The sequence below is a fragment of the Theropithecus gelada genome, chromosome 15, assembly GCF_003255815.1.
Source record: "Theropithecus gelada isolate Dixy chromosome 15, Tgel_1.0, whole genome shotgun sequence".
Taxonomy (NCBI): domain Eukaryota; kingdom Metazoa; phylum Chordata; class Mammalia; order Primates; family Cercopithecidae; genus Theropithecus; species Theropithecus gelada.
Genome location: NC_037683.1, coordinates 48131204 through 48158510, shown reverse-complemented (window position 1 = coordinate 48158510; position 27307 = coordinate 48131204). Strand labels below are relative to the sequence as shown.

The 27307-nt window shown below is 47.2% G+C and overlaps 1 protein-coding gene and 1 pseudogene across 2 annotated transcripts in view; both read right to left on the bottom strand.

The window, feature by feature from the left end:
- Nucleotides 1-18833, bottom strand: part of DCAF12 (DDB1 and CUL4 associated factor 12) — a 34696-nt gene extending 15863 nt beyond the window's left edge. For both annotated transcript variants that reach the window (XM_025359410.1, XM_025359411.1), the window contains exons 1-4: nt 18418-18833; nt 17085-17339; nt 4360-4566; nt 3449-3509 (exon numbers count right to left, since the gene is read on the bottom strand). In XM_025359410.1, the coding sequence (XP_025215195.1) occupies nt 3449-3509; nt 4360-4566; nt 17085-17339; nt 18418-18495 (601 nt within the window). In that variant the 5' untranslated portion in view covers nt 18496-18833. The remainder of the gene's footprint in view (nt 1-3448; nt 3510-4359; nt 4567-17084; nt 17340-18417) is intronic.
- Nucleotides 18834-24871: 6038 nt separating this feature from the next.
- On the bottom strand, nt 24872-26415 carry LOC112608351 (annotated as a pseudogene).
- Between the last annotated feature and the right edge of the window lie 892 nt (nt 26416-27307).

Below are 27307 nucleotides of genomic sequence, written 5' to 3'. Positions count from 1 at the left end.
TGGGCAACAAAGTAAGACACAGTCTCTATAAAAAATAGAAATAATTAACTGGGTGTGGTGATGTGTGCTTATAGTCCCAGATACTTGAGGGGATCTCTTAATCCTGGGAGTTAGAGGTTGCAGTGAGCAATAATCACACTACTGCACTCCTGCCTAGGTAACAGAGTGAGACCCTGTCTCAACAACAACAACAACAACGTGTTTTAAAATTATTTTTCCAGTAAAGTTATTTGCCAATTCTCCTTTGAGACCAAGAAGGTGCCCTTCCCACACTGCTAATCTCCTGAACACTTCATAGAAAAAAATATCTAGGCCGGGTGCAGTGGCTCACGCCTGAAATTCTAGCACTTTGGGAGACTGACGCAGGCAGATCACTTGAAGTCAGGAGTTTTGAGACCAGCCTGGCCAACATGGTGAAACCCTGTCTCTACTAAAAATACAAAAATTAGCCAGGCACAGTGGCACGCACCTGTAGTCCCAGCTACTTGGGAGGCCGAGGCAAGAGAAGTGTTTGAACCTGGGAGGCAGAGGTTGCGGTGAGCCAAGATGCTGCCACTGCACTCTAGCCTAGGTGACAGAGTGAGACTTGGTCTCAAAAATTAAAAAAAAAAAAAAAGAAAAAAACATCTAAAATGACAGACATATCAATTCAAAGTAGAACGCTAATTATGTGAAATTAGAAAAGGCCACAGAGACAAGGGCACATGTGGAGAACTAGACATGGTTTGTTATGCTGGATTATGCGGTGCAAGCACGGAAGCTATGAGAGATAAAGTTGGAAAGGTGGGCGTGGGCCTTGTATGCTGTGCTATAAAATTTGTTTTTCATCTTACAGATACTAGAAAGTCTCTCAAAGATTTGAGCATGAGAGTGAGAAAATTAGGTAACTGTTTCAGAAGATTACTTTGTGTACAGTTTCAGAAGATTACTTTGTGTACAGTGTGATCTCATTTACCCCATCAAAGTTTTATTACGAAAATTTTAAAGTGTAATGAAATGAGGTCAGGAGCAGTGGTTCACGCCTTAATCCCAGCACTTTGGGAGGCCGGGGCAGGCAGATCACCTGACGTCAGGCATTCAAGACCAGCATGGCCAACATGGCAAAACCCCATCTCTACTAAAAAATACAAAAATTAGCCGGGCGTGGTGGTGGGCACCTGTAATCCCAGCTACTCAGGAGGCTGAGGCAGGGAGAAGTGCTTGAACCCAGGAGGCAGAGGTTGCAGTGAGCTGAGATTGTACCACTGCACTTCAGCCCAGGTGACACAGCAAGACTCTATCTCCAAAAAAAAAAAAAAAAAAAAAAAGAAAGAATTTCACAAAGAATTCTACATATACATCTTCTGAATGATCTCATATTAACCAACCAAAAAATATGGGCCAGGCATGTTGGCTTACGCCTGTAATCCCAGCATTTTCAGAGGCCGAGGCAGACAAATCACTGAGGTCAGGAGTTTGAGACCAGCCTGGCCAATATGGTGAAACCCCATCTCTACTAAAAATAGAAAAATTAGCCTGGCGTGGTAGTGGGCACCTGTAATCCCAGCTACTCAGGAGGTTGAGGCAGGAGAATCGCTTGAACCTGCGAAGTGGAGGTTGTGGTGAGCCGAGGTCGTGCTACTGCACTCCAGCCTGGAAGACAGAGTGAGACTCAGTCTAAAAAAAAAAAAAAATCATACTAAGGCTGGGTGCAGTGGCTCATGCCTGTATAATCTAAGCACTTTGGCCAGGCACGGTGGCTCACGCCTGTAGTCCCAGCACTTTGGGAGGCCAAGGCGGGTGGATCACAAGGTCAGGAGATCGAGACCACAGTGAGACCACGGTGAAACCCCGTCTCTACTAAAAATACAAAAAATTAGCCAGGTGCGGAGGCGGGCGCCTGTAGTCCCAGGCGCCTGTACTGCACTCCAGCCTGGGCGACAGAGTGAGACTCTGTCTCAAAAAAAAAAAAAAAAAAAAATCTAAGCACTTTGGGAGGCTGAGGCAGGAGGATAGCTTGAGCCCAGGAGTTCAAGGCTACAGTAAGCCATGATGGTGCCACTGCACTCCAGCCTGGGCAACAGAGCAAGACCCTGTGTCTAAAAGAAAAGAAAAAAGGTACTGGAAAAAAAGACTAGCAAGTTATATTTTAAAATGTCAACAGTAGTTATTACTAGCTGGGTGTGATGGTGTGTGCCTATAGTCCCAGCTGCCTGTGAGCCTGAGGCAGAAGGATCACTTGAACCCAAGAGCTCAAGGATGCAGTAAGCTAGGATCATGCCACTGTAAGCAAGCCTGGGTGACAAAATGAGACACTGTCTCAAAAAGAAAACAAAACAACCCACAAAAAAAAGTGGTTATATCTGGATAGAGATCTTCTGGGTGGTCCTTACTTCCTTTTTTTTAAGCTATCTATCTATCTATCCTTTTTTTTTTTTTTCTTTTTGAGATGGAGTCTCATGCTGTCGCTCAGGTTGGAGTGCAGTGGCACCATCTCAGCTCACTGCAACCTCTGCCTGCTGGGTTCAAGCAATTCTCCTGCCTCAGTCTCCTGAGTAGCTGGGACTACAAGCGCCCATGACCACACTCAGCTAATTTTTTGCACTTTTAGTAGAGACAGGGTTTCACCATGCTGGCTAGCCTGGTCTCAAACTCCTGACCTCGTAATCTACCCACCCTGGCCTCCCAAAGTGCTGGGATTACAGGTGTGAGCCAACACGCCCAGACTATATTTTAAAATGTTCTTTTTTTTTTTTTTGAGACAGAGTCTTGCTCTGTGCCCAGGCTGGAGTGCAGTGGCACAATCGCAGCTCACTGCAAGCTCCGCCTCCCAGGTTCACACCATTCTCCTGCCTGAGCCCCCCATGTAGCTGGGACTACAGGCGCCCGCCACCACACCCAGCTCATTTTTTGTATTTTTAGTAGAGACCGGGTTTCACCGTGTTAGCCAGCATGGTCTCAATCTCCTGACTTTGTGATCCACCCACCTCGGCCTCCAAAAGTGCTGGGATTACAGGCATAAGCCACTGCACCCAGCCTATTTTAAAATTTTCTTACAATAAATGTGTATCACTTTTACACTAAATAAAAAAATTATTATTCTATAGGGCCACCCTCTGTCATGTAGGCTGGAGTGCACTGGCATGATCACAGCCTGATGCTGCCTGGATCTCGTGGGCTCAAGCAATCCTCCTGCCTCAACCTTCTGAGTATCTAGGACAACAGGTATGCAGTACCATACTCAGCCAATTAAAAGAAATTGTAGAGATGGGGTCTCATATGTTGCCCAGACCAGTCTTGAATCTTGGGCTCAAGTGATCCACCCACCTCAGCCTCCCAAAGTCCTGGGATTATAGGCATGAGTCGCCGCACCCAGCCGGGCTATTTCCTATCACACTACTATCCCTTTTCAATCTCTAGCCCCCAATCCCTGCCACATCAAAAGCTCCCTGTAAAAGGGCAAATTTACCCGACACTGCCATAGTGTCGCTGATCCATGCGATGGAAAAGATCCAGTCCTTGTGTCCATCCTTGGAGAGCAGGGAGTAACAGGTACAGGGAGGAAAACAAGAAATTAGTAAAATAAGTATTGTAATAAACTCTCTATTTTTGTAAAATTACAACTCTGATCTCTGGTGGTCTCAACCCATAGAGAATGATCAATCTTTATCTTCTATCTTGAGGAGCTCAAAGCTGGAATGAAATTGGCACTACTGTGGGTAGTGGACACATAGCTCTTGCCTTCTACCTCTGGGTCCCATCTTCCATCTGGAACTTTCTTCTTCCAGACATCTAGATATCTACATGGCTTGTACCTCATTTCTTTTAAGTCTCCCTGCTCCAGTATCATCCTATCAATGAAACTTTATCTTCTGATACAGCATCCTCCACCTCACTCTCAGTCCCTTTATGCTGCCTTTATTCTTCTCCATGACACTTATCACACTCTGACATATTACTGGTAATTATTAGTTTATATGGCTTATATATTTTGGCTTATATGTCACCCTCCACTAGAATGTAGGCTTCAAGAGGACAGGGGCTTTATCTGTTCTGTTCACTGCTGTGTCTCAAACCATGTCTCAAACAATGCCTAGCCATAGAAGACTGAATAAATGCCTGGCGAATGAATGGATGATTTAGTAAACTCTGCTACTCTCTGAGTATGGGCAGTGGGAAGTATGTGGACACTATGGATTCAAATGCAACCCAATAGTGTTGGTCCCTGAGATGTGCTGCTTGCCCCTTTATCAAACATACACTGTGCCCTATGGGGAGTCCAGTCCCCACTCTGGGCTGCTGAGAGGAGGGTCCATGTTAACCACTGAGACCCGTTTAAAACCAAGGCTCCCCCCAACTACAACTACTGGGAAAACTTACATCTCCTACACACACAGGATCCAGTGTAGGTAGTCGATAGATGGCAAGACTGTTGGGGTTGTCTCCTCCAGTGGCTAGCAGTGTTCTAGAAGGATTCAGCTCGATGGCATGGATACCACAGCCCTGCTGGGTCACACCTCCAGGTTCCCGGTCTTTCAGAATTGGGATCTTGGTGATCTGGCTTGTCTGGACATCTACTACAAATAGCTACAAGAAGAAATAGATACAGAAGCTGAACATAGTTCCGATTTAACGTGGCCAATACAGGGTATAAACATCCTTTTGTTCAACTGTTCATCAACATTTAACTAACATTTACTACATGTTAGACCCTAGGAATTATTAAAGGCATGGTCAGGACTACTAATGAAATGAAACATGAAATAAGTCAATATAACACAGTATTAGAGATAGGAATAATATGCTACATGAACACAGATTAGGAAGTAGTAAATTCTGCCTGGGATTCAGAGGTTTCCAAGAGGCCTTGTATTAGAGCAAGACCAACAGGTTTCGGTCGGTTTGGGCATATTTTACACATTGAATCCTCACCTAACCATGCACACAAACTGTTAAACAAAACACAATTCCCAGAACACATCATGGTTACTAATATACCTATTAATATTACTAAGTTTTCTGGAATGACCTGAGACATACGACACGGAAGAATTATTAATATCTCATGGCTGTTCTCTATACACACACATCCCATTCAGTTCTATTCCTCCCTGCCTTTGCTCTTGCTACTACCTCTGCCTGAAAGGCTCTCTTCCACCTCTTTACCCTCTAAGATTCAACTTAGACACATGCTTTATGGAAAAATCAGTCTTAGAGAAAGGACAGCCCTTATAAGAGTCAAACTCTTCACATGATTCAACAGTTCATTCCTTCAGACACTCACTTCTTTGCCAGTAGTGTTCTAAGTGTTATGAACACAGTTATGAATGAGAGAAATAATATCTGCCCTAATATATATACCTTATAGCCTAAGAAGCTGAAATAAAATCCTATCAGCAATTCTCATGGTGAAGCCAAACATGTCAAACCTTTACATAAATAAACCTGCTGCTTGCACAGAAGATCTATGAAAGCAGAAACTAGGTGAGTCTTAAGTTTAAAATATAAAAAGGGCCGGGCGCGGTGGCTCACGCCTGTAATGCCAGCACTTTAGGAGGCCGAGGCGGGTGGATCACCAGAGGTTGAGTTTGAGATCAGCCTGGCTAATATGGTGAAAATCCTACTAAAAATACAAAATTAACTGGGCATGGTGGCACATGCCTGTAATCCCAGCTACTCGGAAGGCTGAGGCAGAAGAATCACTTGAACCCAGGAGGCGGAGGCTGCAGTGAGCGAGGATCGAGCCACTGCACTCCAGCCTAGGCAACAGAGTGAGACTCGGTCTCAACAAAAAAACAAAAACAAACACACACACATACACACACACACACACACACACACACACACACACACACATATATGAATGAAGTGGACAAGGTGGCAAGTGCCTGTAGTCCCAACTACTTAGCTACTCAGGAGGCTGAGGCATAAGGATCACAAATTGAGCCCAACCTGGGCAAAACAGCAAGACCCTGTCTCAAACAAACAAATACATATATGTATTTTATGTATATATTTTTATATACATATTTTTTTTTTTTTACTAGGAAAATGGTTTCATTGAAGTGTCTTTAGAGCTGTGATATCAAGACATGAAGAACAAGTGCACACACAGACATGGCTATCACAGAACAGACTGTGGGTGAATAAAAAGTTCACACCACTTCTTCCCTTTACCCAGTAACAGAAGGCTCTAGGCCACCTCCTCACAGGCCCACTCTTCAGACTCTCTCTCCTCCTCAGCTGTGGTATCCTGTACTTGGACACGTTCATGTTGCTTGCAGCCTCAGGGAACTCCATCTTGTCCATGCCACTGCCCATGTACTAGTGCTGGAAGGTTTTGTGCCAGAACATGACTATGAACTGTTTCGAGATGCACCTGAACAGCTCCTAGATGGCTGTATTGTTGCCAATGACAGTGGCAGCCATCTTTAGCCCCCAGGGTAGAATGTTACAGACAGCTGTTTTCGCCTTGTGGGGGATTCAATTAACAAAGTAGCTGCTGTCCTTGTTTTGGAGATTAAGCATTTACTTAACCACCTCTTCCATGCACGTATGGTTCCCGAACATAGCAGCTGCTAAGCAACAGCCACAAAGGGGGGGGTCCCAGGCAGCCATCACATTCTTGGCATCAAACATCCGCTGGATTGGCTCGGGCACCATTGGGGCTCAGTACTGCTGGCTGTCCTGGATGGTCGGCAGGGCGAAGCCAGACATGAATAAGTGCAAGCGGGGAATAGGGCCATATTCATGGCCATTGAGCTCGCCGTGGAAGCTCAGGCAGGTGGTGACCCCACTCACAGTGCAGACAACAGGTGGCTCAGGTGGGTGTGGGCAGTTTTAGGGTTCGGAAGCAGATGTCTTAGAGAGCTTCCTTATCAATGCAAAAGGTCTCATCTGTGTTTTCTGCGAGCTGGTGGACTAAGAGGGTGACACTGTAGGGCTCTAGCAACACGTCCAACACCTTGGGAGGGGGCATTACACTGGATACATAAATATTTAAATTATATATAATATGCACTTTATATATTTAAATATATATTATATATATTTATTAGAGACAGAGAGAAAGAGAGAGGAGTAACTAGAAGAGTGTCAGACAGAGACTGAGTGGGAGCAGGGGGAAGAAGGAGACAAACCACTCCCAAAATGGCAACTACCTGAGAGCAGCAGACTACTGGCCTAACTGGCATCATTACTTATGCATTCCACAAGCATGTGAAACTCAATATGCCAAAAACCAGTCACCTTGCTCCTCAAATTGCTCACTTTCCTAACGCCACCACTATCTACCCTGTCACTCAAGTGTGGATTTTATCCTAGATTACTCCTCTTCCCTCATTTCCATCATCCTAGTCCTGCCAAACCTACCTCCTAAATATTCTTACAGCTGGCTCCTTCCTCTGCTTCCTCACTTATCACTTCTCCTTGGACAACCACAATTAGTCTTTGTGCCTTCAGGCAACACCGCTATCAAATTTAATCTATTATAAGCAGATTCATCTTCCTAAAAATGGAAATCTTCCCATGCCAGTCCCCAACTAAAAAACATCCTATGACTCCCTGTCACCTAAATCTGAGATACTTAGCATGGCATTAAGACTCTCCTCATAGCCGGGCGCGGTGGCTCAAGCCTGTAATCCCAGCACTTTGGGAGGCTGAGACGGGCGGATCACAAGGTCAGGAGATCGAGACCATCCTGGCTAACACGGTGAAACCCCGTCTCTACTAAAAAATACAAAAAACTAGCCGGGCGAGGTGGCGGGCGCCTGTGGTCCCAGCTACTCCGGAGGCTGAGGCAGGAGAATGGCGTAAACCCGGGAGGCGGAGCTTGCAGTGAGCTGAGATCCGACCACTGCACTCCAGCCTGGGCGACAGAGCCAGACTCAGTCTCAAAAAAAAAAAAAAAAAAGACTCTCCTCATGGCCAGACTTTGGAAGGCCAAGGAAGAAGGATTACTTTAGCCCAGGAGTTTATGACGAGCTCAGGCAGCACAGTGAGAACTTGTCTCTACAAAAAATCAAAAAATAAGATGGGAGGATTACTTTAAGCCCAGAAGGTCAAGGCTGCAGTGAGCCGTGATGGTGCCACTGCACTCCCACCTGGGTGACAGAGCAAGACCCTGTTTCAAAAAAAACAAAACAAAACCAAGAGTCTCCTCAGTCCAGCCCCTACTATCTTCACGTCTTGCCATAGACTTCAAACTCTAGAAATAATTGGTTATAAATATCATACATGAAAAATTCTTCAACGAAATATAATTATTTTGTTCCATGCTCATGCTGTTCACAATGCCAGAAATGCTTCTCCTACTCTTTTCTGTTTTTTTTCCTTTGAGACCAAGTCTTGCTCTGTCGCCCATGCTGGAGTACAGTGGCGTGATCTTGGCTCACTGTGACCTCTGCCTCCTGGGTTCACGCAATTCTCCTGCCTCAGTCCTCCAAGCAGCTGGGACTACAGGCATGCACCACCACGCCCAGCTAATTTTTGTATTTTTACTAAACACGGGGTTTCACCATATTGGCCAGGCTGATCTCGAACTCCTGACCTTGTGATCCACCTGCCTCAGCCTCCCAAAGTGCTGGCATTACAGGCGTGAGCCACCGCACCCAGCCTCTCCTACTCTTTTACCTGGCCAGCGTGTACTTATCTTTCATGATTCAGTTCAGACACGTCCTCGTGGAATATTCTCTAAATGTCCAGGCTGATTAAGTGTCTCTCTCGTAGGGTCCCAAGATATCCCTCTACCCACAACACTTAGACCATATCACACTGATTTAAAATACTACTTATTTGTCTTCCTCATAAAGCTATTAACTCTCTCCCAATTCTAAGTGCAGAGAATTCATCTTATTTGACTCTACAACCTTGCCCCAGCTACTACTTAAGCATTTACAACAGTCACCTTTCAGAAGGCCTGCCCAACTAATGTAGTAGGCCCCCATATCGCTGTGAGGGTGAGGCTCTGTAGCTGTTTATTTGATATAAGCCTAGACCCCTTGATCACAGCACAGTCTAGAGGGAGTTTCAGGAGAATCAGTCCAAAGGCTAGACTGGACTAGGCCATTCAGATTCTTTAGGGAATGTATAACTGGCTGGTGGTACTAGACCAAACTTCCTGGGTGGCCACTTTTTACCAAAGCCAGTCCTCGGAGAAAACTTAAGACATGAAGCATGGGCCAGGCACAGTGGCTCATGCCTGTAATCCCAGCACTTAGGGAGGCTGAGGCAGGCGGATCACTTGAGGTCCGGAGTTCAAGACTAGCCTGGCGAACATACTGAAACCCCATCTCTAATAAAAATACAAAAAAAAATTAGCTGGACGTGTTGGCGGACGCATGTAATCCCAGCTACTCGGGAGGCTGAGACAGAAGAATTGCTTAAACTCAGGAGGCGGAGGTTGCAGGGAGCCGAGATCATACCACTGCACTCCAGCCTGGGAGACAGAGTAAGAGTCCATCTCACAAAAAAAAAAAAAAAAAAAATTTGCTGGGCATGGTGGTGTGCACCTGTAGTCCCAGCTACTTGGGAGGCTGAGGCAGGAGAATCACTTGAACCCGGGAGGCAGAGGTTGCAGTGAGCCAAGATAGCGCCACCGCACTCCAGCNATTCCAGCTACTCGGGAGGCTGAGGCAGGAGAATCGCTTGAACCCGGAGGTGGAGGTTGCGGTGAGCCAAGATCGCACCATCACACTCCAGCCTGGGCAACAAGAGCGAAACTCTGTCTCAAAAAAACAAACAAACAAAAAAGAAATTATTCTTAGGCTGTTAAATCAGAACCCTATTTTGTATTGCTTTTATATGCTTACAAATCCCATCACCTATTTCCAATCTGAAAAATAAAAAGGGAAATAAAAGGATTGGTCCAATAGTCTGATTTCATAAGAATCTTTATTTCTTCCTATGGAAGATGGAAATTGATTTTTTTTTTTTCGTTTTCTTTCCAAGATGGAGTCTCACTCTGTCGCCCAGGCTGGAGTGCAGTGGCTCAATCTCAGTTCACTGCAACCTCCGCCTCCTGGGTTCAAGCGACTGTCCGGCCTCAGCCTCCCGAGTAGCTGGGACCACAGGCATGCGGCATCATGCCTGGCTAATTTTTGTATTTTTAGTAGAGATGGGGTATCACCATGTGGGTGGTCTCGAACTCCTGGCCTCAAGTGATCCACCTGCCTCAGCCTCCCAAAATGCTAGGATTACAGGAGTGAGCCACTGCGCCCGGCCTGAAATTGATTTCTATATACTCAAGGATGCTAATAGTTAACGTGTAAGTTATTCAGGAGAAAATCTCTACACAGGAAACTTTCAGGTTTTTGTTCCCTGGTGACATTTCCAGGTATAAGGCCTTCTACTCAGAATTAACAGGGAGCTTTATCTCTAACTTGCAAACTACTGGAGAGCAGACATTATAATTACATATCTGGTATATGAAGATATTACAAACTCTCAAGAATAGTGTTAAATAATGATAATATGGCCGGGCGTGGTGGGTCACGCATATAATCCCAGCACTTTGGGAGGCAGAGGTGGGGGTCAGGAGTTCGAGACCAGGCCGGCCAACATGGCAAGACCCTGTCTCTACTAAAAATACAAAAATTAGCTGGGCATGGTGGTGCATGCCTGTAATCCCAGCTACTTGAGGGGGCTGAGACACGAGAATCACTTGAACCTGGGAGGCGGAGGTTGCATTGAGCCAAGACTGTGTCACTGCACTGCAGCCTGGGCAACAGAGTAAGACCCTGTCTCAGAAAAGAAAATAATAATAATAATATCGCTCTTATCTCACACATACTTCTTAAGTGTAACAGCATTAAGACTTGAGGACCGGCCGGGCGCAGTGGCTCAAGCCTGTAATCCCAGCACTTTGGGAGGCCGAGACGGGCGGATCACGAGGTCAGGAGATCGAGACCATCCTGGCTAACACGGTGAAACCCCGTCTCTACTAAAAAATACAAAAAACTAGCCGGGCGCGGTGGCGGGCGCCTGTAGTCCCAGCTACTCGGGAGGCTGAGGCAGGAGAATGGCGTGAACCCGGGAGGCGGAGCTTGCAGTGAGCTGAGATCCGGCCACTGCACTCCAGCCTGGGCGGCAGAGCGAGACTCCGTCTCAAAAAAAAAAAAAAAAAAAAAAAGACTTCAGGACCAAGACCATACGGTTGTGTATTTGCCCATCAAGAATCAAAAGCCCTCTCCAGGGGCTATTTTGAGCTCCAAAAAACTCACTGTGTGACTAAGAGAAGCAACTCCTTTTGTTGCATATTCTACTACTGTATTTTTGAGCGCCTACTTCAGTCCTTCTCACCATCATTTTTTAGGATAAGAAAATGCAGGTTCATCTAGCTGAAACAACGATTTTAAAAGATGAGTGTTTATTGTACAAACAACACTTTATCAACAATACAGAAATTTAAAATGCAAGAAAGATCACTCAGAACCTTCTCTCTTTTAAAATCTGTTTTTCATTTGTCAGGTTCCTGTTTAGCCTTCAACCACATACATATTATAATTGTGCGCAGCTATTATCAGCAGAGACAGGATTTTGTATCTCATTTCATTAAACATATTGAATGCTTTGCACATTACAGTCTCCATAATTATGTTAATGTCTGCATAGTACCATTCAGATTTGATTTATCACAATTTACTTAAGTATTCAATTGCCAGTATTTAGATTAAGTAGCTTCCAATTATTATCTTGTTAAAAACGACTTTTCCTTTGGATAAATTCTCAGGTATGAACATTTTTAGGCTCTTCTTTCAACAGATACTATGTACTTTCGTGTTTTTTTCTTTTTTTGAGACAGGGTCATGTCCTGTCACCTAGGCTAGAGTGCAGTGATGTAATCCCATTTAACTGTAGCCTCGACTTCCCAGACTCAAGCCATCCTCCCACTTGAGCCTCCTGAGTAGCTAGGACCAAAGGCACAAGCCACCTTGCCCAGCTAATTCTTAAATTTTTTTGTAGAGATGGGGTCTCACTACATTTCCCAGGCTGGTCTTGAACCTCTGGGCTCAAGTGATCTTCCTGTGTCGGCTTCCCAAAGTGCTGGATTACAGTCATGAGCCACTATGCCCAGCCAATACTGGCCAACATGGTGAAACCCCGTCTCTACTAAAAAACACAAAAAAATTAGCCAGGCGTGGTGGTGGGCGCCTATAATCCCAGCTACTTGGGAGGCTGAAGCAGAACAATCACCTGAACCTGGGAGGCAGAGGTTGCAGTGAGCTGAGACTGAGCCACTGCCCTCCAGCCTGGGCAACAAGAACAAAACTCAGTCTCAGAAAAAAAAAAAAAAAAACAACGGCCAGGTTGATGGCATGTGGTATAGTTCCAGCTACTCAGGATTCTGGGGCAGGAGGATCCCTTGAGCCCAGGAATTTGAAGCTGCAGTGAGCCATGACTGCACCACTGTACTCCACCTTGGGTGCAAAACCCTGTCTTGAAAAAGAACAAAGTGGCCGGGAGTGGTGGCTCACGTTTGTAATCCCAGCACTTTGGGAGGCTGAGGTGGGCATATTACATGAGGTCAGGCGTTTGAGACCAGCCTGGCCAGCATGGTGAAACCGTCTCCACTAAAAATACAAAAATTAGCCAGGCATGGTGGCATCTGCCTGTGGTCCCAGCTACTTGGGAGGCTGAGGCACAAGAATCGCTTGAACCTGGAGGCAGAGGTTACAGTGAGCCAAGATCACGCCACTGCACTCCAGCCTAGGCAACACAGTAAGACTCGATTTCAAAACAAAGAAAAAGAAAAAAGAGAGAACAAAGCAACCCTGACATAATGGGTTAGCCTGATACTCTCAGGTAGGCCTTGGTATCCTAGTGTGAATAAATAATTTCAGAGAACATCAACATCAGTCAAGGCCACTCTGTAACTGTGATAAAGACAAAAACAAGACCACTCTGTAATCATACCTGAACACAGACCAAAACAAGAACACTGGCCAGGCAAGGTGGCTCACGTCTGTAATCCCAGCACTTTGGGAGGCCGAGGTGGGCGGATCACCTGAGGTCAGGAGTTCGAGACCAGCCTGGCCAACATGGTAAAACCCTGTCTTTACTAAAAATATAAAAATTAGCTGTGCGTGGTGGCATGTGCCTGTAGTCCCAGCCACTCGGGAGGCAGAGGTGAGAGAATCACTTGAACCTGGGAGACGGAGGCTGCAGTGAGCCAAGATCGTGCCACTGCATTCCAGCCTGAGCGATAGAGCGAGACTCCATCTCAAAAAACAAACAAACAAACAAACAAAAAACCCAAGAACACTGCCTAAACCACAAAAGATCAAATATCCCCTTAACCTTGCTAATATAAATGACAGTTTCATCTTTATCAATTACAGCTTTAATCTCCTTCTAGATAAGATTAAGATACCCAAACATAGAATTTGCCCCTGTTGTGACAGTATCCATCTGGAGCAAAGTGCTATATCCTTAAGCCTTCCCCCAAATCACGTGCAACAAGTCCCAGTGTTGTAACACCTTTCTGGCACTCTTACTGAGCGGTCCCTTGCTCCTCTATGGAGAAGGCTCTCCCAGGTAAAACAAGCAACAACATCTGACTTGTTCTGCAACAAGAACAGTCCCTGATAGTCTTTGGCTGGAGAGTGTTGACAATGGGAAGTAAGAGTTCACGTCCAAAATTAAATACCTCCAACTGTGTAGATCATCACTCTGCTGATCACCATCCTTCTCCTCAAATCACACCCCACCCCTAACCCCTTCAAGAGTCCTCCTTTCGGCCAGGCACGGTGGCTCATGCCTGTAATTTCAGCACTTTGGGAAACCGAGACAGGTGGATCACGAGGTCAGATGATCAAGACCATCCTGGCCAACAGGGTGAAATCCCGTCTTTACTAAAAATACAAAAATTAGCTGGGCGTGGTGGCATGTACCTGTAATCCCAGCTACTTGGGAGGCTGAGGCGGGAGAATCGCTTGAACCCAGGAGGCAGAGGTTACAGTGGGCTGAGATCGTGCCACTGCACTACAGCCTGGCGACATAGCGAGATTCCGCCTCAAAAAAACAAAACAAAACAAAAAAACAAAAATAAAGTCCTCCTTTCTTGATTTATTTTCTGTATTCTCCTGGTTTTCCTGAGTTCCCTGCTCCCCCGCAGCAGTTCTTCTTGCCCTGTAAATGTACATGTTTTCCAAGGTTCTCTCCTTAGCTTATCTGTCAGTATCAGTGGTTCTTAACTATTTTTGGCTCATAGTACTCTCTTTGAAAATCTAAGGACAAAAACTAAGAACTACTTCCCACACCACCCCCCCAAAATCTTGCCCAGAAAGTACACATATAATCAAAACTTTGCAATTTTAGGGAAAGTTTACACAACTCAAGCCAGGAATGCCTGCTCTCTACCCTCTTTCCCATGGTAATGTAACAATTTCAATAATTCCTTCTACATAAATGACTGCCAAATCACTAACTTCAATCCTTACTCTCTGCCAAACTTCAACTAATTGATGAAAAGGACAAAACCCAAATCCGTTCCTTAATATTCACTCTGCCATCTTTCCAGTTATATAGGTTCAAGACATTAGTATCTTTTTATTTATTTTTTTTTTTTATTTTTTTATTTTTTTAGACGGAGTCTCGTTCTGTTGCCCAGGCCGGAGTGGAATGGCGCAATCTCAGCTCACTGCAACCTCCACCTCCCGGGTTCAAGCGATTCTCCTGCCTCAGCCTCCCAAGTAGCTGGGATTACAGGCACCCACCATCATGCCCAGCTAATTTATTTGTACTTTTATAGAGACAGGGTTTCACCATGTTGGCCAAGCTGGTCTCGAACTCCCGACCTCAGGTGATCCGCCCGCCTTGGCCTTCCAAAGTGCTGGGATTACAAGTGTGAGCCACCTCACACTACCAAAGAAAATCTTTTTAACACTAGGCCCAAATTCCTACACGGCAACAGTTGGCTGATGTCAACAATGTCTTCTGTAGTTCTTTGCAGCCCCTACTACTCCTTACTGTCTTGTGCCTAGCGAACTTTTCTTTACTTAGCGTTTCTGTCTGGCTCCGCAGCCTATCTGAGTTTGCATAAGTCTAAACCACGAACATATACCTAACCCACCCCAGCTGCCAGACCCATGTTCTAATTAAGGTTATACCACCTCTAATTAAGTAGTTTTGTAAAAGTATGACTGTATTGTTAACAATGATAAAAACAACAGTTGGCTATCCTTGCTGTTACTGCTGTGCTAGCTGGGGCCAAGAAATTTGGGGATCGAATGACTGCCCCTAGTTTGATTGTTAGCCCACAGCACAGGGACATTCTACATCAAAACTTTACTATTGAGAATACAACATAATCTCTCCCACCTCTGAAATCTTCACACATTATCCAAAGACAGTTATAATTATTTAAATAATTTTCCTCTCTTCAAATTGTGGGAAAAGTTGATGGAATCATTTTTACTGCTACTAGTACTTCTAAATAAGTAAGATATTGCTCACTTAGAGTATTTTCCAGATGCATGCAGATACTTTCGCAGCACCAGATTATTATCACTCCCATTTTGCAGATACAAAAACAAAAGCACAAATAAGGGAATCATTTGCTCAATGTCACAAAGTTCAGAGAAGAGCACTATTCCTAGTTCCCTGCTTTGATTCTGGAAGCTAAGCAAAAACAAACAAATACTAACTATAAAATGAAAATAGCTCTCCTTGCCCCAAACACTAGGTTATGAGGACGCAGGAAGACAGAAAGAGGTAGGAATTAAGAGTAGGTTAAATTATTACTTATTATGCTCGCCTTCAAAATAGTGTCAATAAATTCAAGAAGCAAGAGGCTGTGATTAATTCAGTTTACAATTCAGTAATATCTGCTAGGCTAAACACCATGATGCATGTGCGGTAAATGGAATGAACTCTTCCAAGCAGAAGACTCTTTTTCTACCCCAAGTGACAAGGATGACAGTTCTCAACCATGAGTGGGCAGCTGGAGAGACCAAGAAAAGGAAGTTCTGTGGAGGCTTGTTGCCACCACTTAGTTTTGAAAGGCTTCTGTGTAAGACAAGCGACTCTCAACAGAAGAGGAAACGAAAGGTTGGCCCCAGCCACCATGGTATTATTTCCTTCCTCAGAACTGTTTAAATTTTTGTCATGTCCTTTATAAACAGACCAACCACCATGGTATTATTTCCTTCCTTAAAACTGTTTAAATTTTTGCCTACGTCCTTTATAAACAGACACTTCTCCTAGTACTTAAGATTTTCTTAATCTAGAGCAAGCTTCTCTCTTTTCATGATCCAAAATGTGTTTCAGTCCAGGGTCAATTTACTCACACATTATGACATTACTTGTCTATTCATACAGGGTGAGGTGAAAATGGAGGGAGGGCTGGGCGTAATCATTTCCCACCCTTAGGCCCTAGGCATTGCCTCTTTTTATTTGCCATTCTGACATGCCATTTATCTGACATGCTATTCGTGGACTCTGTTCCAAACATTTCTGCTCTTTGACTTATTTTATCCTGGCCTATAATTGGGTTGGTTACAAAGCTTACTGAGAAATTTTTCACTTCATTTATAACTGTCTTTCTAGTCACTCTTAAAAAGGCTACTTTCCAAAGAGCAAATGCTTATACCCTGAAATATACTACCAGACACACATTCCCTGCCTTCCTTATAGAAAACAGTTCATGTATTTCTCATATCTCAGTTTATTATACATTTTTAGATTCTATTCACTAAAAAACAGCCAAGTGTGCTATTTTAAATACTTCAACATATGTTCTTAGGCTGTTTTCACTACTATGTATCATGAATGATACTCTGAGCATCATTATTTCTTAAGTCTTTCCTTTGAGGCCTATGGTTTAAAAACCAGCATAAAAAGATGAGGCAAAAACAAACAAACAGCACATCCAGAGAGGGCCTAAAGAAATACACTCCTTTGAAGACTTACCAGAAAAGAAATGTATGAGTGAAAAAAGGAGCACAAAAAGAGAGGAAGAAGTCATCAACGGGAAAGAATGGAAAAGAGAGTAAGGCTAGTCCCTTCTAAAAGAAACAGATGGGAAAACTAGCAGCGAGAGGTTCTACAGCAAGTGGCACGATATATCCAGGACCTAGGGGAGAGGTCACAGCCCCCCAGACACTTACCGTGTTGCATTTTGTGCCACACACCACTTGCCTATGATTCAACCACTGAGATGCAAACACTTTATTAAGGGTCCCAAGGTGAAACTCTCTCTCCTTCAGGAGACTGGGAAGTTGCTGTGCTGCATAACCATGCAACACTCGAGAGTAGCTGGTTTCATTCTGTAGCCTGACTTCCCGGTTCTTCAAGTAGTATACTAAGGATCTCTTCACAGGAGGAAGTCTTTTCCTTTTGTGAAGCGTGTGATCCCAGCCAAACTGTGGAAACAACATTAGAAATCAGGTCTTTGGCTGCTCTTCTAACGAAGGGATCCTGCTGTATTACAGAAGTCACCAACAACTCATAACTCATACTGCAGAATTTACAAACAACAGAAATACAAACACAAGAGAACAAGAATCTCAATCCAGAAAGTCGTTTAACTCTTCCAACATTAAAAAAAGTTGCTCAGAGTCAAACTTACCTATGTGAATTACAAGGGCTAAAAGTCAAGGGAATCAATGAAGAATAGAACAGGCTAAAAGGTTTACTAGACCTTTCAGGAGTGAAAGATTGAAGGAAATGAGAGGTCGAGTGATTCCCATACCAACCTGGGCTGCATCTCTGCCCAGCCCCCTTCTCCCTCTCAGTCTGCACTCCCACTGGAGCAGGTAAGATACAGTCCAAGGAGACAGACCTGAGCGCCAGGTCTTCCAGGGATGCATCATCAATGACCGTTCCTCTGTCATCATGCCCGCGCTCCAGGCAGTTGAAGAATTCGAAAAATCAACCACCAACGGGGTAGTAGGCCCCCGGGAAATCAGAGGCCATATCTATGTCCAAGAAGACCTTCCTTTCCAAAGGGGGCGGTATAGAGATGATACCTGGGAACTGTTGTTTCTTTTGGGGTCCAAACGCCAAAAAGCCCAGTTCAGGGTTGGGTATACATATAGGGAGACTCCTTCTTTCTTCGAGGAGGGACGCAATCATCCCAGCTTCCTAGGGTCCATTGAAGGTAGTGTTCACTCTACCAAAGTTGGTTTCCGATTCCCTTAACTTCGGTTTCCCCTTCCTCCAAAACCAGGATTCTGGTTTCTTTTCAAGCCCTATCCACGGCTGCAGGCCTCCCGCGGATTATGTCCCATTGCTGAGTTCCCCTTTGGCTCCTCACCGCCCTGGCCTATCTGCCCTCCAGTTAACGAGGGTCCAGCCCTGACTCCACAAGCCCTGGCCCCATTCCTGTTTTGCCTCTGACTGCAGACCTTGGACCCCGATTCCTGTCGCAGGATCTGCGGACCCTAAACCCCTCTTGGTGCCTCGGCCTCACCACCTAGGTGCCGGCCTCTCAACCCTCACCTGCTGGCCCTGAGCGTCGCTCCCAGCTCCCGGCGAGGCGGGCGCTTTCCGCTTCCTGCTAACTGCTTTCCGGGCCATAGTGGGCAGCGCCGCCGCGGCCCCGCAGCCACATGGGGCGGGGGAAGAGAGGGATAGCAGGACGGCGGGTCATATACTGGGCCCCGGGGCCGCGCACCTTAGTGCGCCCGGCCCGGAAAATGGCCCGGACCCGGAGCGGCAGCAGAAAAAAGGCGGAAAGAAGGGAAAGAGAGAGGAAGGACTGGGGCCAGGAGAGGGAAGGTGAAGCGAGAACTAGAAGCTTTCCGACGGCAGAGCCTGGAAGGACGGCGAGCGATTAGAACCAAAACACCCCCTCCCCCTTGCCCGCGCGCCGTCACCCTTGCGCAGCCGCACTTTGGACAGCGTCGCCACGGAAACGCCGCCGGAAGGAGAGGGGCGGGATTTAGGGATTGGAAGAGACTTAGCTGCTGTTTGCTGGCCGCCGCCGGACCATTTTCAAAGGTCGTTTGGCAGCCGCTGGAATGGTCGTGGACGAGCTGGGGCCGAGGGAATCGGGCTTTTGGCCGCCGACCTCCGACCCCAGCCCGCCTATCCGCAGGCACCCGGAAATGAGGACCACCAGCGCTGCTGGGGGAAGGAATCCCCCCCTAGTGCAGGCCTTTAGCCGGTAGCCGCTACCGGTTACCTCCCATCTGGCACGAAACGTTTCCCTGAATCTGCCACAAACCGTGCTCTGGCTCCAAGGGCTGGACAGGGGGGTGAGGGTTGGGACAGAAGCCGCCCCCACCCGTCAAAGTGAAGTCCAGTCAGGAAGCCAAGGCAGTGTGGCCAGACTTTCCCACCGCTGAGAACCTGCCCAGCACAACCAACCCAGGCCGACCCACGGGTCTCCGGCTACCCTCTTCCCACCCCTGGGTAGCCCTCAGGCTCCATTCTCCGCTCTGTCTCCTCCTGATCCTTTCTCCTGTCCGAACTGCTTCAGCCCCTCATCACCTTCCCCTTACGGTGCGACTTCACCATCCCCTTTAGATTTCCATGACCCGCCATCTAAATCACATGGTCTTTTGTGCTTTATGAAGTAGGCATCACGCTGTAACTTACCTGTCGCTGCCTGCCTTACTCTTGGATTCAGGTTGCGTCTCCATTAGGGCAGGTTAGGAATTCTGAACCACAGGAAAGAGTGGTCATTTTTGGCTTGCCAGTCCATTTAGAGCTGGCGTTGGCCACCAAACAAGGGGGCTTCATCAGGATCACCCTTGCCAACATTTTTGGAAGATCCTGAAGGAATATGACTGCCAGCCTTCATTTTCCTCAAGCAAACAAACCCTCCGAGGAAGTAGGGTGCTCTTGCTTGGGGCCGATTGCCCTCAGCCTGTGGTGCCCAGTTACCTGCGGTCCCTTCAGGCTTCAGGCCTCAGGCCTCATACCTCCAAGGAGCTCTGTTGGACCATCTGAAGTTCTGTCAACAAGGAGATTTGGATTTGTTTTCCAAGCTGAACCAAAGACCAGATTGAAGCAGGGTCTCCTGTCATCCCAAGTCAGCACTGCCACTAACCCCTAATGTCTTGGGAAAGGCAGCTCCATCTTATTTGGTCAGGCCTGTCCCTTTAGAGATATGCACATAGTGAGTGGGTCAGGAGTGGGTCAGCTTTCTTTTTTGAGTCTGTTCTAGTTCTGTCTTGCCCCGCAATGCTCTGGATGACCCAGGAGCCCTTGGGCAAGAGTCTGGAATCCTTTGAGAATCTCTCGGCTCAGATTGGGCTGGGCTGGGCTTGGATCCCAGTTTCCTCTGTTAGTGCCAAGAGGGGCACACTGGGAACTGCTGCAGGCTCTTACTCAAAGTTCCTTCATCTTCACATCCCAGGAACCATCCCCAAATGCACCTTATAGCAGAGCTCACCTTTTTTTTTTTTTTTGAGATGGAGTCTTGCTCTGTAGCCTAGGCTGAAGTGCATTGGTATGATCTCGGCTCACTGCAACCTCTGCCTCCTGAGTTCAAGTGATTCTCCTACCTCAGCCTCCTGAGTAGCTCAGATTACAGGCGCCCGCCACCCTTGCCCAGCTAACTTTTTTTTTTTTTTGAGATGGGGAGCTGGCATGTTTTGATGGGTAAGTGAAGGCAATAAGTAAAACTATTTCTGAGAGTCACAGTAGGCTGTTTTAACAGGTATTAGATAAAACTGCTTTCAGATTACAGCAGGCAGTTTCAGCAGTGAGGCTCACTAAGAATGCCATTCTTGGAGTAAAGTTACGTGCCCTGAGTACTTTTTCCCCCAGTCACTCTACTACTTTATTATCATTATTATTTTATTATTTTACTTTTTAGACAGGGTCTTGCTCTGTCGTCCTGGCTGGAGTCCAGTGGCACGATTTCAGCTCACTGCAACCTTCGCCTCCTGGGTTCAAGCGCTCCTCCCGCCTCAGCTTCCCAAGTAGGTGGGACTACAGGCATGCGCCACCAGGCCTGGTTAATTTTTGTATTTTTAGTAGGGACGGGGTTTCACTGTGTTGGCCAGGCTGGTCTCAAACTCCTGACCTCAGGTGATTGGCCCAACTTGGCCTCTCAAAGTGCTGGGATTACAGGCGCGAGCCAGTGCACCCGGCCTGCAGTTTTTTAAAAGCAATTGTGAATTAAATTTCCAAAATGGACTTTCATTCTGTGTTGTTTGCATAGAAATGGTGAGCTCTTGGCCAGGCACAGTGGCTCACGCCTGTAATCCTAGCACTTTGGGAGGCTGAGGTGGGCGGATCACCTGAGGTCAGGATTCTGAGACCAGCCTGGCCAACATGGCAAAACCCCATCTCTACTAAACATACAAAACTTAGTGGGCAACCATCCTGGCTAACATGGTGAAACCCCGCCTCTACTAAAAATACAAAAATTTAGCCGGGCATGGTGGCAGGCGCCTGTAGTCCCAGCTACTCGGGAAGCTGAGCCAGGAGAATGGCTTGAACCCAGGAGACTGAGGCTTCAGTAAGCCAAGATCGAGCCACTGCACTCCAGCCTGGGCAACAGAACGAGATCCCGTCTCAAAAAAAAAAAAAAAAAAAAAAGAAAGAAAGAAAAAAGAAAGGAAAAAGAAATCAAACACGCTGCTGGGCATGGGGCTCACCCCTGTAATCCCAGCACTTTGGGAAGCTGAGGCAGGTAAATTGCTTGAACTCAGGAGTTTGAGACCAGCATGGGCAACATAGGAAAATCCTGTCTCTATAGAAACATACAAAAATTAGCTGGGTTGGGTGGCATGCGCCTGTAGTCCCAGCTACTTCGGAGTTGGGAGGCTAAGGTGGGAGGATAACTTGAGCCCAGAGGGTGGAGGTTGCAGGTGGAAAGCCAATATCATGCCACTGCACTTCAGCCTGGGAGATCCAGACCCCATCTCCAAAAAAAATCAAACACAAAGCAGTAATTCCTTTTTTTATTTTTATTTTTTGAGGGACAAGTTCTCGCTTTTTTGCCCAGGCTGGAGTGCAGTGGCATGGCATGCGTGTGCCACCACACCCAGTTTATTTTTTTTTTGTAGAGACGGAGTCTCGCCTTGTTTCCCAGGCTGGTTTTGAACTCCTGGGCTTAAGCGATCCTCCCGCCTTGGCCTCCCAAAGTACTGGGATTACAGGTATGAGACACTGAGCCCAACCAAAGCAGTAATTCCTAAATGTAATTAGTAAATGCCTAATTTCATGTTTATGAAGTATGAAAACAGGTACAACTGATCCATGGTAAGAGAAGTCAGTCATTACCCTTAAGCAGGATTACTAACTGGCGGGGGACCTCAGGGAGCCTTCTGAGGTTCTGGAAATTTCTTTTTTTTCTTTGTGAGACAGAGTCTCACTTTCCCGCCCAGGTTGGGGTGCAGCAGCACGATCTCAGCTCACTGCAACCTCTGCCTTCCGGGTTCAAGTGATTCCCTTGCCTCAGCCTCCCAAGTAGCTGGGACTACCGGCTTGCACCACCGCACCTGGCTGATTTTTGTATTTTTGGTAGAGATGGGGTTTCACCATGTTGGCCAGGTTGGTCTCAAACTCCTGACCTCAGGTGATCCACCCACCTCAGCTTCCCAAAGTGCTGGGGTTACAGGCATCAGCCACCACACCTGGCCTGGACATTTCTTTTTTTTTTTTTTTTGTGAGACAAAGTCTCACTTCATCACCTAGGCTGGGTGCAATGGCGCGATCTCAGCTCTCTGCAACCTATGCTTCCCGGGTTCAAGCGATTCTTCTGCCTGAGCCTCCTGAGTAGCTGGGATTACAGGCGCCCCCCACCACGCCTGGCTGATTTTTTTGGTATTTTTAGTAGAGACGGGGTTTCTCCATGTTGGTCAGGATGGTCTCGAACTCCCGACCTCAGGTGATCCGCCCCCCTCGGCCTCCCAAAGTGCTGGGATTACAGGCATGAACCACCGCGCCCAGCCCTAATTTTTGTATTTTTAGTAGAGACAGGGTTTCCCCATGTTTGCCAGGCTTGTCTCGAACTCCTGACCTCAAGTCATCCGCATGCCTCGGCCTCCCAAAGTGCTGATATTACAGGCGTGAGCCACAGTGTCTGGCCCTCAAACTATACTATTTTGTAGCCTCAAATAAAAACCCCAACAGTTCCAATCTTCTCTAACCCCACTCCTCCAATTCAATTCTTGTAACCATTTCATCACAGTGCAATGTGCTGCTAGAGGCTCATTAATGGACTCGCACCTGTTACCTTCTCTTGCCTTGGTCTTGGCAGGAATAATAAACAATAGGAAATACTATAAAGTGCTTTGGGCAAACTAAATTGTGTTATACTTGCTTAGTAACAGTATTTTCTTTTGTTTATTTGCATAGGTTTCCAGGAACAAACAAAGCAGATGTTAATACAATTCCCTGTTTGACTCTACCCTTCATGTGTTGGAGCTAATTAACCATCTTTGCTAGCAAAGGGGCAAGTAAGAGCTCAGGAGGAAAGTATTTCTGTTAGGAAAAAGGATTTTGGATTTTAATTCATACGAACATAATAAAAACATAGCAAGGAAAGAGACCCGGGGGACATAGGACACAAATGAACACAGATGGAAAGCACGCAAAAACGGCTCTCTGATGACATAGAGATGTTGGAGGTCTCTGAGGCATGGAATCGTAATTACTTCACTCACTGTGGAAATATTTTTCAGATCCTGGGCATAGGTTATTAAAAGTGGAAGATATAGGCCAGGCGAAGTGGCTCACACCTGTAATCCCAGCACTTTGGGACGCTAAGGCGGATGGATCACTTGAGGTCAGGAGTTTGAGACCAGCCTGGCCAACATGGTGAAACCTCGCCTCTACTAAAAATACAAAAATTAGCTGGGCATGGTGGTGGATGCCTGTAATCCCAGCTACTCAGGAGGCTGAGGCAGGAGAATCTCTTGAACCTGGGAAGCGGAGTTTGCAGTGAGTTGAGATCGCACCAATACACTCCAGTCTGGGCAACAGAGTGAGACTGTCTCAAAAAAAAAAAAAAAAAAAAAAGGGAGATATGGAGAGACAGCTCATGTCTTAAACTCATAGTTTTAAAGAAAACTAAGGCCAAAAATGACAAGTCATGCAACCAGACGAGAGATAAGCCAGAGCTGGAACCCATGAACTCTGGTCTACATAATTTTCTTTTCTTTTCTCCCCTTCCTTCCTTCCTTCCTTCCTTCCTTCCTTCCTTCCTTCCTTCCTTCCTTCCTTCTTCCTTCCTTCCTTCCTTCCTTCCTTCCTTCCTTTTTTTTTCTTTTTGGCTTTGAGACCTGCTTGATTTATTCCAATTATTTAATACACAATGATGCAACTGTGATCCCAAAGTATGCAAAGTTAAAGCCTTCAACTGCAGCTGAGGAGAGGGCAGGAATGGTTCACTGGGGACGGTGATAAGTCAGGAATGACAGGCAGGTGGCCATGACCAGGGCAGCCCCCTCCCCAGGGCCAGGGACAGGGGAGTGGCCTGAGGAGCAGGACCCAAGGGTAGCCCAGGGCCAGGGAAGGGGGCGGAGACCTCCCCTTGGCCTAGGTCAGGAGCTCAGAAGTGCCACATGGCTGAGGGGGCAGCGGCTCAGGAAAGGCCAGAGGCAGGGCCAGGAGAGCACCATTTTCTGGGGGGCTGGGGGCAGGGAGGTGCCCTACAGGAGAAGCCAGGAGGGGCTGCCTGCCCCTGGGATGAGGGCTGGGCTGGAGCAGGCTGCAGCAAGAAAGACCTGAGGCAGGCACAGGGCCTGAGAACCCAGCTGACTGGGCTTGGGGGGCTCCCAGGGCAGCCTGGCCCAGGGAGCAGTCCTGACTCTGCAGGGGATGCCCAGCGAGGGCCTGCAGACCCCTCAGGGCCTCCCCTGCTCTCTCCCTGGAAAGGAGCTGGGGAACCCATAGTGCAAATCTGCAGACCACTCAGTTATGGAGGGAGGCTGTGCCTGAAGGGGGACACTGGGGTGCGCCCCCTCCACCACCTTGGCCTCCACTGTTGTCCTCAGTACAGCTGCTTCTCCTAAAAGTGCAGACCATGGACGCCACCCTTGATCTGGGCTGACATGATCCGCTTCTCAAACTTGAGCTCTCCTGAGTACATCATGGACGGAGGGACAGACAGGCTGTGGGCCCCAACATCCTGGTAGCCATGCTGGATGCCCACTATGAGGTAGGGCATGAACTTCTGAATGGACCCTTTGTCCTGGATGGAGCCCTAGACATCCTACGTGATCTTCACCTTATCCTCCTCGCTGAAGTATCGTTTCTGGCTGCTGCTGCTCTTCTCCATGGCATCCAGTGAGCCCATGCCCTGGTACTTCTTGAGCCACACCCCTTCTGAGAAGAAGTACTCACCAGGGGCCTCCATGGTGGCGGCCAGCAGGGAGCCCATCATCACTGTCGAGGCTCCAAGGGCTGGGGCCTTGACCATGTGCCTCACGGTCTGGATGCCTCCATAGGCTACGATGGGCACACCAAAGTGCCAGGCATACTTGGTCACCTTGTACAAAGCAGTGCCCTGGGGCCGACCACAAGCCATCACTTACCGGGTGATGCAGATGGAGCCACAGCCCATGCCCACGCACAGCCGGTCCACACCATCATCAATCAGGTTCTTGACCTGGGCTGCTGTCACCATGTTTCCCCCAATCACCTGGAGGTGGGGGTACTTCTGTTTGATGTCGTGCACCATGGTGATCTGATACACCGAGTTCCCTTGGGATGAGAGCAAGACTATGACGTCGATGCCCGCCTGGGTGAGCAGGTCCAGGTGATATTTGTCATCCTCACAGGTGCCCACAGCTGCCCCGCACAGCAGCTGCTTGTGGGAATCCTTGGAGGCCAGAGGGTAGTCTTGGTTCTTCTTCAGGTCAGTGCCAGTGATAATGGCCACCAACTCATCACGATCATTGACGAAAGACAGCTTCCCTTTCTTGCTACGCTGCAGGATCTCATTTGCCTCTTTCAACGGCTCACCTACTGGAGCCACCACCAGCTCAATCCTTGGCATCATCACCTCACTAAGGAGGGTGGTATGGTCCTTCTCAGCAAGAAAGTTGATATTTTGGGAGGTGACGATGCCCTCCAGCTTGCTGCCCATGGTGCCCGTCTCAGTGATGGGGATGCCAGAGAAGCCATGCCACATCTTGGCCTCCAGCACATCACCCACAGTGTGCGAGGGGCTCAGCGCCACGGGGTCCGTGATGAAGCCCTGTTCAAACTTCTTAACCTTACGCAGCTCCTTGACCTGGAACTCTGGGGTGCAGTTGTGGTGGATGAAACCAATATCTCCCATCAGAGCAATCGCGATGGCCATGTCAGCCTCTGTCACAGTGTCCATGGGGGAGGAGATCAGCGGTGTCTTCAGCGTGATCTTCTGGGTCAGGGCTGAGGTCAGGTCCACCTCATCAGCTATGAAGTCTATGAATCCTGGGAGAATCAGGAAGTCATGGTAGGTGAGACTGTGGGCGCTGGCGAAGAGCTGCTGCGCTGTGAGCCTGTCCTCGAGCAGGTAGCCGGTGTGCAGCTGATCAGGTAGTCCACCATGCTGCCGCCAGACCATGCGACCGGACAGAAACACCCCCTGGGCCACCTGCCGCTGCGGCTGCTGATGCCGCGCCCCTGCCATGCTGCCGCCGCGGCCTGGCGGGCAGGGGACGGGGTTTTTTTTTTTTTTTTTTTTTTTGAGAGCAGGGTCTGTGGCCTAAGCTGGAGGGCAGTGGTATGATCTCGGCTCACTGCAACCTTTGCCTCTTGGGCTCAAGCCATCCTCCCACCTCAGCTTCATAAGTAGCTGGGACTACAGGTGCATGCCACCATGCCTGCCTAATTTTTGTATTTTTTGTAGAGATGGGGTTTCACCATGTTGCACAGGCTGGTCTTGAACTCCTGAGCTCAAGTGATCTATATGCCTTGGCCTCCCTAGGTGCTGGGATTACAGGCGTGAGTCACCATGCCAGGCCCATAATTTTCAACACCACTACTAGATTAAATATCTGGGTCCAGTTGAAGTTGCAAGTAGTATTTATTTTAGCATTTCCCTTGTACTCTCATGTTTTCTCTGTATTCAGAACCTGAAATGTTTTATCCAGAACATCTACTACTTTGACAGCAGAGATTCTATTTCTATATGTTATGTATAATTTGGCATACATTGATAGAATTTGTGCTAAGTACAGTACAGACAATTTCTGTTTTATTTATTTATTTATTTAGAGACAGGGTCTCACTATGTTGTCCAGGCTGGACTCACAACTCAAGGGATCCTTCTGCCTCAGCCTCCACAGTAGTTGGCACTACAGGTGCGAGCCATCATTCTCAGTACAATTTCCAATCATTCATTAATTGATCACAGAGTTTGTAAAGTTTCGAGTCCTTGTTTTCTGTTGCTCCTGCCTGTTAAACAATCTTACTTTTATTTGTAACCTTAATAAGATAA